We start from the raw sequence: 15,120 nt of genomic DNA on the forward strand, positions 1-15,120 counted from the left end.
GGAATATGCCCCAGAAGTCCTAGCAACACACATGGTGGAATGCAGCACTAGTGAGGACATAAAAAAACTTGAGGAGTACTTGTGGCACCTTAGAGACTAACACATTTATTTGGGCATAAGCTTTATTTAGGCTATTTATGCCCAAATAAATGTGTTAGTCTCTAAGGTGCCACAAGTACTCCTCAGTTTTTTTTGCTGATACAGACTAACATGGCTGCTACTCTGAAACCTAGTGAGGACATAGTGACTTGGCTAAAGTTTTGCAGTGTGGCTGTTCAGACCCAGGTGCTCAGACCTGGGTGCTGATCACCTGGGTTAACTCTGCAATGAAGACAAACCCACAGAATCCCCACATTGGAATGAGACAAGTGAGAGACTCAGATCCAGGCTAAGTCTCACATTTAAACACTCTGGCTATTTTACAGCTTTTTAAAAGGGTATCTTGATGGTCAAGGACAACAAGAAAAGACCTGAAAAATTCCCAAGCTCTACAGTAACTGACTTAGTAAGGCAGTATTATTAAAAAAAGAGGGGCAGCAGGATGCAAGGTTCACTACCAAACAGGTGCTTGAAGGAACAGTTACAATCAGTGGGGAGACGTTGGATTATTTTGAATGCTAAGAAGGCCATTTGTTGCGCATATACTGATCCTGCATCTTGGCAACAAATCCAGCAAATCCTGCATCTTGGCAGACTAGATGATCCTTGCAGTCCCTTCTAACCCTATGATTCCTTTAAGTAAGTATTCAGTTAATTCCCTAATCAGCAGATCAATGTAAGTTCTAGGTGAAATGGACACTTCAAATCAATCTAATTTCCACCTGGAATGGAAATTATGCTTTCAAGATTTCCACACAAAAATTCTGTGTATGTATAGTATATGTAAGGGTATGTCTACAGTACGGAATAAGGTCGAATTTATAGAAGTCGGTTTTTTAGAAATCGGTTTTATATATTCGAGTGTGTGTGTCCCCACAGAAAATGCTCTAAGTGCATTAAGTGCATTAACTCGGCGGAGTGCTTCCACAGTACCGAGGCTAGAGTCAACTTCCGGAGCATTGCACTGTGGATAGCTATCCCACAGTTCCCGCAGTCTCCGCTGCCCATTGGAATTCTGGGTTGAGATCCCAATGCCTGATGGAGCTAAAACATTGTCGCGGGTGGTTCTGGGTACATATCGTCAGTCCCCCCTTCCCTCCCTTCCTCCGTGAAAGCAAGGGCAGACAATTGTTTCGCGCCTTTTTTCCTGAGTTACCTGTGCAGACGCCATACCACGGCAAGCATGGAGCCCGCTCAGGTAACCGTCACCGTATGTCTCCTGGGTGCTGCCAGACGTGGTACTGCATTGCTACACAGTAGCAGCAACCCATTGCCTTCTGGCAGCAGACGGTGCAATACGACTGGTAGCCGTCCTCGTCATGTCCGAGGTGCTCCTGGCCGCGTCGGCTGGGAGCGCCTGGGCAGACATGGGCGCAGGGACTAAATTTGGAGTGACTTTACCAGGTCATTTTCTTTAGTCCTGCAGTCAGTCCTATTGAACCATCTTATGGTGAGCAGGCAGGCAATACGGATTGCTAGCAGTCGTACTGTACCATCTTCTGCCGGGCAGGCAAGAGATGACGATGGCTAGCAGTCGTATTGTACCATCTTCTGCCGGGCAGGCAAGAGATGACGATGGCTAGCAGTCGTACTGTACCATCTTCTGCCGAGCAGCCATGAGATGTGGATGGCATGCAGTCCTTCTGCACCATCTGCTGCCAGCCAAAGATGTAAAAGATAGATGGAGTGGATCAAAACAAGAAATAGACCAGATTTGTTTTGTACTCATTTGCCTCCTCCCCCGTCTAGGGGACTCATTCCTCTAGGTCACACTGCAGTCACTCACAGAGAAGGTGCAGCGAGGTAAATCTAGCCATGTATCAATCAGAGGCCAGGCTAACCTCCTTGTTCCAATAAGAACAATAACTTAGGTGCACCATTTCTTATTGGAACCCTCCGTGAAGTCCTGCCTGAAATACTCCTTGATGTAAAGCCACCCCCTTTGTTGATTTTAGCTCCCTGAAGCCAACCCTGTAAGCCGTGTCGTCAGTCGCCCCTCCCTCCATCAGAGCAATGGCAGACAATCGTTCCGCGCCTTTTTTCTGTGCAGACGCCATACCAAGGCAAGCATGGAGGCCGCTCAGCTCACTTTGGCAATTAGGAGCACATTAAACACCACACGCATTATCCAGCAGTATATGCAGCACCAGAACTTGGCAAAGCGATACCGGGCGAGGTGGCGACGTCAGCGCGGTCACGTGAGTGATCAGGACATGGACACAGATTTCTCTGAAAGCATGGACCCTGCCAATGCATGCATCATGGTGCTAATGGGGCAGGTTCATGCTGTGGAACGCCGATTCTGGGCTCGGGAAACAAGCACAGACTGGTGGGACCACATAGTGTTGCGGGTCTGGGACGATTCCCAGTGGCTGCGAAACTTTCGCATGCGTAAGGGCACTTTCATGGAACTTTGTGACTTGCTTTCCCCTGCCCTGAAGAGCATGAATACCAAGATGAGAGCAGCCCTCACAGTTGAGAAGCGAGTGGTGATAGCCCTGTGGAAGCTTGCAACGCCAGACAGCTACCGGTCAGTTGGGAATCAATTTGGAGTGGGCAAATCTACTGTTGGGGCTGCTGTGATGCAAGTAGCCCACGTAATCAAAGATCTGCTGATATCAAGGATAGTGACCCTGGGATATGTGCAGGTCATAGTGGATGGCTTTGCTGCAATGGGATTCCCTAACTGTGGTGGGGCCATAGACGGAACCCATATCCCTATCTTGGCACCGGAGCACCAAGCCGGCGAGTACATAAACCGCAAGGGGTACTTTTCAATAGCGCTGCAAGCTCTGGTGGATCACAAGGGACTTTTCACCAACATCAACGTGGGATGGCCGGGAAAGGTACATGACGCTCGCATCTTCAGGAACTCTGGTCTGTTTCAAAAGCTGCAAGAAGGGACTTTATTTCCAGACCAGAAAATAACTGTTGGGGATGTTGAAATGCCTATATGTATCCTTGGGGACCCAGCCTACCCCTTAATGCCATGGCTCATGAAGCTGTACACAGGCAGCCTGGACAGTAGTCAGGAGCTGTTCAACTACAGGCTGAGCAAGTGCAGAATGGTGGTAGAATGTGCATTTGGACGTTTAAAGGCGCACTGGCGCAGTTTACTGACTCGCTTAGACCTCAGCGAAACCAATATTCCCACTGTTATTACTGCTTGCTGTGTGCTCCACAATATCTGTGAGAGTAAGGGGGAGACGTTTATGGCGGGGTGGGAGGTTGAGGCAAATTGCCTGGCTGCTGGTAACGCACAGCCAGACACCAGGGCGGTTAGAAGAGCACAGAAGGGCGCGGTACGCATCAGAGAAGCTTTGAAAACCAGTTTCATGACTGGCCAGGCTACGGTGTGAAAGTTCTGTTTGTTTCTCCTTGATGAAATCCCCCGCCCCTTGATTCACTCTACTTCCCTGTAAGCTAACCACCCTCTCCTCCTCCCTTCGATCACCGCTTGCAGAGGCAATAAAGTCATTGTTGCTTCACATTCATGCATTCTTTATTCATTCATCACACAAATAGGGGGATGACTACCAAGGTAGCCCAGGAGGGGTGGTGGAGGAGGGAAGGAAAATGCCACACAGCACTTTAAAAGTTTACAACTTTAAAATTTATTGAATGACAGCCTTCTGTTTTTTTGGGCAATCCTCTGTGGCGGAGTGGCTGGTTGGCCGGTGGCCCCCCCACCGCGTTCTTGGGCGTCTGGGTGTGGAGGCTATGGAACTTGGGGAGGAGAGTGGTTGGTTACACAGGAGCTGTAGTGGCAGTCTGTGCTCCAGCTGCCTTTGCTGCAGCTCAACCATACACTGGAGCATACTGGTTTGGTCCTCCAGCAGCCTCAGCATTGAATCCTGCCTCCTCTCATCACGCTGCCGCCACATTTGAGCTTCAGCCCTCTCTTCAGCCTGCCACTTACTCTCTTCAGCCCGCCACCTCTCCTCCCGGTCATTTTGTGCTTTCCTGCACTCTGACATTATTTGCCTCCACGCATTCGTCTGTGCTCTGTCAGTGTGGGAGGACAGCATGAGCTTGGAGAACATTTCATCTCGAGTGCGTTTTTTTTTCTTTCTAATCTTCACTAGCCTCTGGGAAGGAGAAGATCCTGTGATCATTGAAACACATGCAGCTGGTGGAGAAAAAAAAAGGGACAGCGGTATTTAAAAAGACACATTTTATAAAACACTGGCTACACTCTTTCAGGGTAAACCTTGCTGTTAACATTACATACATAGCACATGTGCTTTTGTTACAAGGTCGCATTTTGCCTCCCCCCACCGCGTGGCTACCCCTTCAACCCTCCCCCCTCCCTGTGGCTAACAGCGGGGAACATTTCTGTTCAGCCACAGGCAAACAGCCCAGCAGGAATGGGCTCCTCTGAGTGTCCCCTGAAGAAAAGCACCCTATTTCAACCAGGTGACTATGGATTATATCTCACTCTCCTGAGGATAACACAGAGAGATAAAGAACGGATGTTGTTTGAACACCAGCAAACATACACTGCAATGCTTTGTTGTACAATGATTCCCGAGTACGTGTTACTGGCCTGGAGTGGTAAAGTGTCCTACCATGAAGGACGCAATAAGTCTGCCCTCCCCAGAAACCTTTTGCAAAGGCTTTGGGAGTATATCCAGGAGAGCCGCGAATGCCAGGGCAAAGTAATCCTTTCACATGCTTGCTTTTAAACCATGTATAGTATTTTAAAAGGTACACTCACCGGAGGTCCCTTCTCCGCCTGCTGGGTCCAGGAGGCAGCCTTGGGTGGGTTCGGGGGGTACTGGCTCCAGGTCCAGGGTGAGAAACAGTTCCTGGCTGTCAGGAAAACCGGTTTCTCCGCTTGCTTGCTGTGAGCTATCTACAACCTCATCATCATCATCATCTTCTTCATCCCCAGAACCTGCTTCCGTATTGCCTCCATCTCCATTGAAGGAGTCAAACAACACGGCTGGGGTAGTGGTGGCTGAACCCCCTAAAATGGCATGCAGCTCATCATAGAAGCGGCATGTTTGGGGCTCTGACCCGGAGCGGCCGTTCGCCTCTCTGGTTTTCTGGTAGGCTTGCCTCAGCTCCTTCAGTTTCACGCGGCACTGCTTCGGGTCCCTGTTATGGCCTCTGTCCTTCATGCCCTGGGAGATTTTGACAAAGGTTTTGGCATTTCGAAAACTGGAACGGAGTTCTGATAGCACGGATTCCTCTCCCCATACAGCGATCAGATCCCGTACCTCCCGTTCGGTCCATGCTGGAGCTCTTTTGCGATTCTGGGACTCCATCGTGGTCACCTCTGCTGATGAGCTCTGCATGGTCACCTGCAGCTTGCCACGCTGGCCAAACAGGAAATGAGATTCAAAAGTTCGTGGTTCTTTTCCTGTCTACCTGGCCAGTGCATCTGAGTTGAGAGTGCTGTCCAGAGCGGTCAAAATGGAGCACTCTGGGATAGCTCCCGGAGGCCAATACCGTCGAATTGTGTCCACAGTACCCCAAATTCGAGCCGGCAAGGCCGATTTAAGCGCTAATCCACTTGTCAGGGGTGGAGTAAGGAAATCGATTTTAAGAGCCCTTTAAGTCGAAATAAAGGGCTTCATTGTGTGGACGGGTGCAGGTTTACATCGATTTAATGCTGCTAAATTCGACCTGAAGTCCTAGTGTAGACCAGGGCTAAGGGTAGAAGGTGGTGGGAGGGAAGTAAAGGTGTCAGTACCTTCTCTCCATTTCCTATCCTGTGTTTTTCTACCTCTGGAAATCCATTTTATTTCCTCCTTTCTTGACTGTGTCCTTCCTAATGATCTCAATAAGGTATTGGAGTGAGGGACCCTCTTCTTTTGAATGTAACTAAAAATACAAAGTTTGGGTTTCTAGCTAATATAAACCTGTTATGGGAAAAGGCAGGTGCATCTTATTGATGTAAGAGAAAGAGGCTCAATCAGGAAGGCAGAAGTCCAATATTGGTTCCTACTATTATGGGAATTCTTTATATCAAACACCATTCTTAAGTGTGAAAATCTCCCATATAAAAAAGAAAAAGTGACTGCAGTAAAGATCTGAAAGCCCCTAAAATACGAAATGCTTACGATACATTGGTGGAGTAAGGTGAAGCATTTTAATCCTGAATGAAATGAACAGAGGGTCTGAATTCTCCTTTCACCTGAGGAGATGATCCATCCAAATCAAGGTTGGGGTTCTTAAATGAAGCACTGTGAGACAGTGCAAGCAGAGGTGGATTTACAGTAAATCACAGGGTGCCCTGGTATGGGGCCCCCCCAATGACAGGGGGCCCCAGGGCCGGGCAGCTGCGGGGGCAGAAGCTTGGTCCTGCCGGCTCCTGCTGCAGGCTCCGCACCACCAGCAGCCAAGCGCCCCCCTGCCCCGCCTCCCCCCCTCCCCCCCCCCCGATTGTGCGTTCCCATCCCTCCAAGCACTTCCCCCACTGCCAAACAGCTGTTTGCCCGCACTCGGATCACTCCGGGAGGGAGGGGGAGGAGCAGGCCACAGCATGATCGGGGGGCGGGGGAGGGGGGGAAGAGGCGGAGAAGAGGTGAGGGTGGAGCCTTGGAGAAGGGGGTGGAATTGGGGCAGGGAGCAGCAAAGGCAGAGCCCCTGCACTCCCCCTATACATACCCTCCCCAGCCCCCTGCCGTGAGCCGCTCAGGGCAGGGGGCTGGGGGCACCCGCACACCCCCTGCCCTGACCCCAGCCCACACCCCCTGCCCTGACTCCTGCACCCCCTCACACGCCCTGCCCTCCCTGACTGCTGCACCCCAACACCCCCTGCCTCCTGACTCCTCCACCCCCTCACCCCTAGCCCCCTGCCCTCCCTGACTCCTGCACCCCCCCACCCTCCCCACATCCCCACCTGCACCCCTCACACCAAATGGGAGCTGCCCCAGGTAAGCGCTCCACCCCCCTGCCCCAGCCCTGAGTCCCCTCCCACACCCTAACTCCTGGCCAGACCCTGCACCCCAACCCCAAGTCTGCTCCTGCACCCAAACTTTCTCCCAAACCCCGCACCCCCAGCCCTGAGCCCCCTCCTGCACCCTAAGTCCAAGCCAGATCCCACATCCCAATGTTTTTTTACATTTTTTTTTATAAAGCGCTCTTATCCAAAGCACTTTACAATAGTTAGCTAACATTACAAACAATATTCGGAAAGATCATTAAGTGGTCCACCGAGACCCTCCACAATTTTCAAGTGGTCTGTGGAAAAATAAGTTAGACTACAAAAACAATCAAAAAGAAAAAAGAAAAGGAGTACTTGTGGCACCTTAGAGACTAACCAGTTTATTTGAGCATGAGCTTTCGTGAGCTACAGCTCACTTCATCGGATGCATAGCATATTGTGGAAACTGCAGAAGACATTATATACACACAGAGACCATGAAACAAAACTTCCTCCCACCCCACCGTCCTGCTCGTAACAGCTTATCTAAAGGATGATCACTTTAGATAAGCTGTTACGAGCAGGACAGTGGGGTGGGAGGAAGTTTTGTTTCATGGTCTCTGTGTGTATATAATGTCTTCTGCAGTTTCCACAATATGCTATGCATCCGATGAAGTGAGCTGTAGCTCACGAAAGCTCATGCTCAAATAAACTGGTTAGTCTCTAAGGTGCCACAAGTACTCCTTTTCTTTTTTCTTTTTGCGAATACAGACTAACACGGCTGTTACTCTAAAAACAATCAAGGTACCTCACTTTATTTTCATTTACTTCCTATTACTTATAGGAGGAGGAGGAAGAAAAAAGAATGAAAAACAGGGGTAGGGGGGAGATAAGAGAGAATGTTCTTTTTCTTGGCTGGGTCCCAGGGAGGGACCCCAAAAATGAAGCTGAGCACAGGGCCCCACTAACTCTAAATCCACCACTGAATGCAAGAGTTAATTAAATTGGAGACTGAATTCTTCTTTGATCCCTTTGGTGAGTTGGTTAAGCACAGTAGCTAAATGTAATCTTGGCCCTACACCATGTACTAGATGCTCTGAATGGAGCAAGTTAATAGACTATAATGAAGAAGTTTTGCTTTGTGTTACAGACAGCTATTAAGCTTGCAACCTCCTTCAGTGCTGTCAATCTTATCTTAGATGAGCCCTGAAATAATCTAATAGAAAAGAGTATTTAGAAAACTAGAGCAAACTTTGCACATAAATATTTTAAAATTATATACATGAAAAAGTTGTGTGTATGTCTTCTTTGAAACACAGAAAGCACTCTGTGTTTTGCAGGCGTCTCTCCAACAGCTTTCCCAGAGGTCAAGGGCCTCTTCAGAATCCCAGCCTCAACAATCAGGTGGCACTCACCAATCCACACATGCCTTGAGAGACTATATACTGTCTTCTGGTGTACAAACCATCACAAAGTGCTTTTCTGACCATCATGCCCAGCATGACCCTTCTGACTGGGTTACTCTCTATATCTGGACCCAGTCAGCAGCATCAGAGCCTCAGCTTGCTTTCAAACTGTGGGGAATCAGCCGGACATCAAACTTAACAACATACAAGCAGACCACATAAACACAGGAAGCTAGCAGAACACACACTTCTTTCTTCTTTAAAGTTTGTTATAGTTAACCCATATGGTTTTGATACTAATTCCTTCAGTCAGTGTACAGGCAGGCCCCAAAGAAAAAAAAAGGTCAAATACTAGTGAATATGCAACAGCTTCTAAACTGTTTCAATAGACAGGAAAAAAAATGCAGTTCCCAACACAATGGCTGAAAAGAGATGAGAATCTGCATAGGATGGTAGGTCAGGGGTGATTTGCCAGCATTGAGGCTTTCAAGCCATTTCCTGCCATTAGCCCTTCAGTTGTGGTCTCTGTGCCCGAAAGCATTCAAGCCCTCAGCCCCCGTGTCATGGTCAGTCAGCCTCAAAGTGGCAGAGCAGCAAGACTCATTTAAAAAATGTAAAAAATTATATTTTGGGAGGGGGAAGTTATTGTATCCAGGGGAACAATGTGGGGACAAACTGACAAGGGGGGGGAGGGAAGAGAGAGAAGGGAATCTAATAGTCTAGTCACAGACCTATCTGTCCTGTGATAGGTTTCAGAGTAACAGCCGTGTTAGTCTGTATTCGCAAAAAGAAAAGGAGTACTTGTGGCACCTTAGAGACTAACCAATTTATTTGAGCATAAGCTTTCGTGAGCTACAGCTCACTTTATCGGATGCAACAATTACCAAAGCTATTACCAGCAGGAGAGTGTGGTGGGAGGAGGTATTGTTTCATGGTCTCTGTGTGTATATAATGTCTTCTGCAGTTTCCACAGTATGCATCCGATGAAGTGAGCTGTAGCTCACGACAGCTTATGCTCAAATAAATTGGTTAGTCTCTAAGGTGCCACAAGTACTCCTTTTCTTTTTGCGAATACAGACTAACACGGCTGTTACTCTGAAACCTGTCATTATGCAAGGCACTGCATTTAGCCGTATGGAGTGGAAATCTATCAACTGCATGAAAAAACTTGTACAGATACAGACAGACATCATCTTCCTTTCCAAATGCAAACAGATGGACATCGTACCAAAAGGACTGAAGGTAAAAAATCCATTACAATCTACATACCACACAGACTATGCTGACAGCTTGTGCCACACGCTCTCAAAGAAACTGCGGAATCACCTGATCAACATCCTCTACAGCAAACAGGGAAAGATTAAGAATGAGCTCTCAAAAATGGATACTCTCATAAAAAACCAACCTTCCACACAAACTTCCTCGTGGCTGGAATTTACTAAAACTAGACAAGCCATTTACAACGCACACTTTGCTTCTCTACAAAAGAAAAAGGACACTAAACTTTCTAAACTACTACATGCTACAAGGGGCCACAGCAATGGTTCCCTCAACCCACCCAGCAATATTGTTAACCTATCCAACTATACTCTCAGCCCAGCAGAAGCAGCTGTCCTATCTCGGGGCCTCTCCTTCTGCCCCTCCACCCCCACGAACATGATACAGTTCTGTGGTGACCTAGAATCCTATTTTCGACGTCTACGACTCAAGGAATATTTCCAAAATACCTCTGAACAACATACTAATCCACAGAGGCCTCCCTACCAACATTACAAAGAAGGATTCTAGGTGGACTCCTCCTGAAGGTCGAAACAGCAGACTGGACTTCTACATAGAGTGCTTCCGCCGACGTGCACGGGAAGAAATTGTGGAAAAGCAGCATCACTTGCCCCATCACCTCAGCCGTGCGGAACACAATGCCATCCACAGCCTCAGAAACAACTCTGACATCATAATCAAAAAGGCTGACAAAGGAGGTGCTGTTGTCATCATGAATAGGTCGGAATATGAACAAGAGGCTGCTCGGCAGCTCTCCAACACCACTTTCTACAAGCCAATACCCTACGATCCCACTGAGAGTTACCAAAAGCAACTACAGCATTTGCTCAAGAAACTTCCTGAAAAAGCACAAGATCAAATCTGCACAGACACACCCCTGGAACCCCGACCTGGGATATTCTATCTACTACCCAAGATCCATAAACCTGGAAATCCTGGGCGCCCCATCATCTCAGGCATTGGCACCCTGACAGCAGGATTGTCTGCCTATGTAGATTCCCTCCTCAGGCCCTATGCTACCAGCACTCCCAGCTACCTTCGAGACCCCACTGACTTCCTGAGGAAACTACAATCCTATGGATGTAGAAGCCCTCTACACCAACATTCCACACAAAGATGGACTACAAGCCGTCAAGAACACTATCCCCAATAATGTCACGGCTAACCTGGTGGCTGAACTTTGTGACTTTGTCCTTACCCATAACTATTTTACATTTGGGGACAATGTATACCTTCAGATCAGCGGCACTGCTATGGGTACCCGCATGGCCCCACAGTATGCCTACATTTTTATGGCTGATTTAGAACAACGGTTCCTCAGCTCTCGTCCCCTAATGCCCCTACTCTACTTGCACTATATTGATGACATCTTCATCATCTGGACCCATGGAAAAGAAGCCCTTGAGGAATTCCACCATGATTTCAACAATTTCCATCCCACCATCAACCTCAGCCTGGTCCAGTCCACACAAGAGATCCACTTCCTGGACACTACGGTGCTAATAAACAATGGTCACATAAACACCACCCTATACTGGAAACCTACTGACCGCTATTCCTACCTACATGCCTCCAGCTTTCACCCTGACCACACCACACGATCCATCGTCTACAGCCAAGCTCTGCGATACAACCGCATTTGCTCCAACCCCTCAGACAGAGACAAACACCTATAAGATCTCTATCAAGCATTCTTACAACTACAATACCCACCTGCGGAAGTGAAGAAACAGATTGATAGAGGCAGAAGAGTTCCCAGAAGTCACCTACTACAGGACAGGCCTAACAAAGAAAATAACAGAACGCCACTAGCCGTCACCTTCAGCCCCCAACTAAAACCCCTCCAACGCATTATTAAGGATCTACAACCTATCCTGAAGGATGACCCAACACTCTCACAAATCTTGGGAGACAGGCCAGTCCTTGCTTACAGACAGCCCCCCAACCTGAAGCGAATACTCACCAGCAACCACATACCACACAACAGAACCACTAACCCAGGAAGCTATCCTTGCAACAAAGCCCGTTGCCAACTGTGCCCACATATCTATTCAGGGGACACCATCACAGGGCCTAATAACATCAGCCACACTATCAGAGGCTCGTTCACCTGCACATCCACCAATGTGATATATGCCATCATGTGCCAGCAATGCCCCTCTGCCATGTACATTGGTCAAACTGGACAGTCTCTACGTAAAAGAATAAATGGACACAAATCAGATGTCAAGAATTATAACATTCATAAAGCAGTCGGAGAACACTTCAATCTCTCTGGTCACGCAATTACAGACATGAAGGTCACTATCTTACAACAAAAAAACTTCAAATCCAGACTCCAGCGAGAAACTGCTGAATTGGAATTCATTTGCAAATTGGATACTATTAATTTAGGCTTAAATAGAGACTGGGAGTGGCTAAGTCATTATGCAAGATAGCCTATTTCCCCTTGTTTTTTCCTACCCCCCCCCAGACATTCTGGTTAAACTTGGATTTATGCTGGAAATGGCCCACCTTGATTATCATACACATTGTAAGGAGAGTGGTCAGTTTGGATGAACTATTACCAGAAGGAGAGTGAGTTTGCGTGTGTGTGTATGGGGGTGGGGGGGTGAGAAAACCTGGATTTGTGCTGGAAATGGCCCACCTTGATTTTCATACACATTGTAAGGAGAGTGGTCACTTTGGATAAGCTATTACCAGCAGGAGAGTGAGTTTGTGTGTGTGGTTTTTGAAAAGGGTGGGGGGGGGTGAGAAAACCTGGATTTGTGCTGGAAATGGCCCAACTTGATTATCATACACATTGTAAAGAGAGTGGTCACTTTAGATGGGCTATTACCAGCAGGAGAGTGAGTTTGGGGGGGGGGGGGGGCGGAGGGTGAGAAAACCTGGATTTGTGCTGGAAGTGGCCCAACTTGATTATCATACACGCTGTAAGGAGAGTGATCACTTTAGATAAGCTATTACCAGCAGGAGAGTGTGGTGGGAGGAGGTATTGTTTCATGGTCTCTGTGTGTATATAATGTCTTCTGCAGTTTCCACAGTATGCATCCGATGAAGTGAGCTGTAGCTCACGAAAGCTTATGCTCAAATAAATTGGTTAGTCTCTAAGGTGCCACAAGTACTCCTTTTCTTTTTGTCCTGTGACAATACTTGTACAGCTTTGCAAGTGTGAATTCTGACCAAAGCATTTACACGATTAAAGTCATACCACTGTGTCTGAGGTATGAACATGGATTTAAAACAACACTGTCAGCTTCTTGGAGTTTTTTTTATGGCCTACTGTTTGGCTGAAAAACCAATATAAAGGACATTACTATAGTTAGCTCCACAAGAACCCACTTAAACTCAGCTTCACTTCTTTATAGCCTTGACTACCCCAGAGACTTTTTTTAAAAATTTCCCACTATTGCTAACACTGTTTCAGCTCCACCTGAATTATCAGTGTTCAGAGCCCCATTGGAGGGATACTACTGCCATTTTAAGCACAATATTGATTAGAGCTGCCCTGGGCTACAGTAAACAATGTGATGCTTAAAAAGCCACCTGAATATCAATGATAGGTCTCTCAACATCACCAACACTGTTGAAACTGAGCCAGTATAAGCAATAGTGAGACATTTTTGAAAAACATTTCACTACTACATGCAGGAAATGGCATGGTACCTCTTCCACCGATTTCTAGGATGTACATTTGCGTCCGTCACGGACAGAAGAAGAGTCCTACAGATATTAGTAAAGAGTAGGGTTGCCAACTCTGACTGAAGCTATTCTGGGAGACTGTTTTTCCCAACATGACATAATGTCATTTTCTTAAAATAGCCTATTAAAATCTTCTGGATTGCTTTTAATAGTCACTGGGAGATGGATGCCGATTCCAGGAGACTCCAGGACAATCCTGGAGGGATGGCACCCTACTAAAGAGGCTTCTCTTAATAGGTGTACCACCTATTACAGGATCTCCTTGGTGTGTTACCAGGAGATGGAGCTGAATGGGAGAGAAACAGAATTGTGTATGAGAGTAGTAAGGGGAGGGAAGCTAGCGATGGGGAAGAGGAAGGTCCCTTTCACACCCAACAACATAAAAGAATAAATGTAGAGTCTTTTTCTGTCACTGGAGAAGTAAACTCTTGGCATTTTGTGGTGCTGCAGTCCTCCATCTACCCAACACGTCACTTACAGCTACTAAGTGTTGTGCCATCCATTTGTGGGGCTTTATGCAAGTTATTTGATGGGTCAATTTGCAGGTTTTTAAAATAATTTGTCCCTGCCACTATCCCCTCTGCTTGTCGCTGCTGGTGTTGTCACCTGTTCTTCCAGTTGCTTCGGTCCAGCAGGAGTAGCAGCAAGATAAGAGGCAAAAAGGCCTCCAGGTTGCCTGCTTAGCAAGTACAATTGCAAAGCATTCCTTCAACCCAGTCGGATACAGGAAATCTCCGCTGTGCTCCAGGAATGTATGAAAGAGCTGCCAGTCGCGTGAACCTTTGCAGCTGTAGCCACAAAGCCTTGCCAACATTGTGGTCTCATTTTACTAACCCTCTTCCCCAGAAAGTTGCTCTTTTAAACTTCTCTCTGTGTGTTTGACCTGGATTGGCTAGTAGTTAATCAGAAGCCAGTTAGTTAGAATTTTCCATATCTGTTCCGCCAGACACTGAGGGTCAAAAGCCACCACCATGACAGTTAATGAGCTGCTTGTGCTTTTGTTACTATGGGTAGTAAAGAGCCACCAAAGGCACCCTGCAGTGCAGGTAACCACACTACAATTTTTAACCAATGTTGTAACCAGTTAGTGGCATGGTAAGCTCCAAACGTGGTTTGTTGCCATATTCTGCATGGTCAATACTTGGTTAACAAATGTAGCAGCTGTGATAAATGAAGGGAGGTCGTAGCTCCCTTTTATGGACACCCAGACAGACAGTTAGCTATTAAACTCCTGTTAGTAGCTGTTCTCTACTTGCTTTACCTGTAAATGGTTTAAAGTCCATAGGTAAAAGGAAGGGAATGGGCACCTGACCAAAAGAGCCAATGGGAAGGCTAGAACTTTTTAAAATTAGGAAAAAGCTTCCCCTTTGTCTGTCTGTGTTGTTCTCCCGGAGAGACAGACGGGCTGGAACTACGCTGTAAAAAGCTTTGGGCCAGGTATGAAAAATCACCAGATGATACCTAGAAACTACTCATTTGAAACCCCAGATATGTAAGTAAATCAGGAAATGTCTAGGAAGACGTGGTTAGGTTTATCTCTTATTTCTTTATGGCTTGTGGACTCCTCTGTGCTAACCCCAGGTGCTTTTGTTTTGCTTATAACCTTTAAGCTGGACCTCAAGAAGCTATCTTGATGCTTAATCCTTGTAATTTTTTTTTTAAAAATCTAGCAAAAAACCTAAGTTCAAGATGTATTTTCTTTCTTTTTGTTTTTAATAAAATTTACCTTTTTTAAGAACAGGATTGGATTTTTGTGTCCCT

The 15,120-nt window shown here is 47.0% G+C and overlaps 2 protein-coding genes across 3 annotated transcripts in view; both read right to left on the bottom strand.

The window, feature by feature from the left end:
• HMG20A (high mobility group 20A) overlaps positions 1-15,120 on the bottom strand; it is a 75,485-nt gene that overhangs the window by 28,504 nt on the left and 31,861 nt on the right. The gene's annotated exons all lie outside the window — the stretch shown is intronic.
• LOC141994626 (uncharacterized) lies at positions 3,714-5,222 on the bottom strand. Its single transcript, XM_074964858.1, has 2 exons — positions 4,817-5,222; positions 3,714-4,228 (listed from the first exon to the last, which is right to left on the bottom strand). The coding sequence occupies exons 1-2, from the start codon at positions 5,220-5,222 to the stop codon at positions 3,714-3,716; spliced, it is 921 nt and encodes a 306-aa protein (XP_074820959.1).

The sequence above is a fragment of the Natator depressus genome, chromosome 10, assembly GCF_965152275.1.
Source record: "Natator depressus isolate rNatDep1 chromosome 10, rNatDep2.hap1, whole genome shotgun sequence".
Taxonomy (NCBI): Eukaryota; Metazoa; Chordata; order Testudines; family Cheloniidae; genus Natator; species Natator depressus.

Bases quoted from the DNA above. Each gene is read 5' to 3' on its own strand.
- LOC141994626 (XM_074964858.1), bottom strand. From the start codon at position 5,222: ATGAAGGACAGAGGCCATAACAGGGACCCGAAGCAGTGCCGCGTGAAA. The intron at 4,229-4,816 runs GTGAGTGTACCT...TTTCTCCACCAG, and splicing joins AGGCGGAGAAGGGACCTCCG to CTGCATGTGTTTCAATGATC.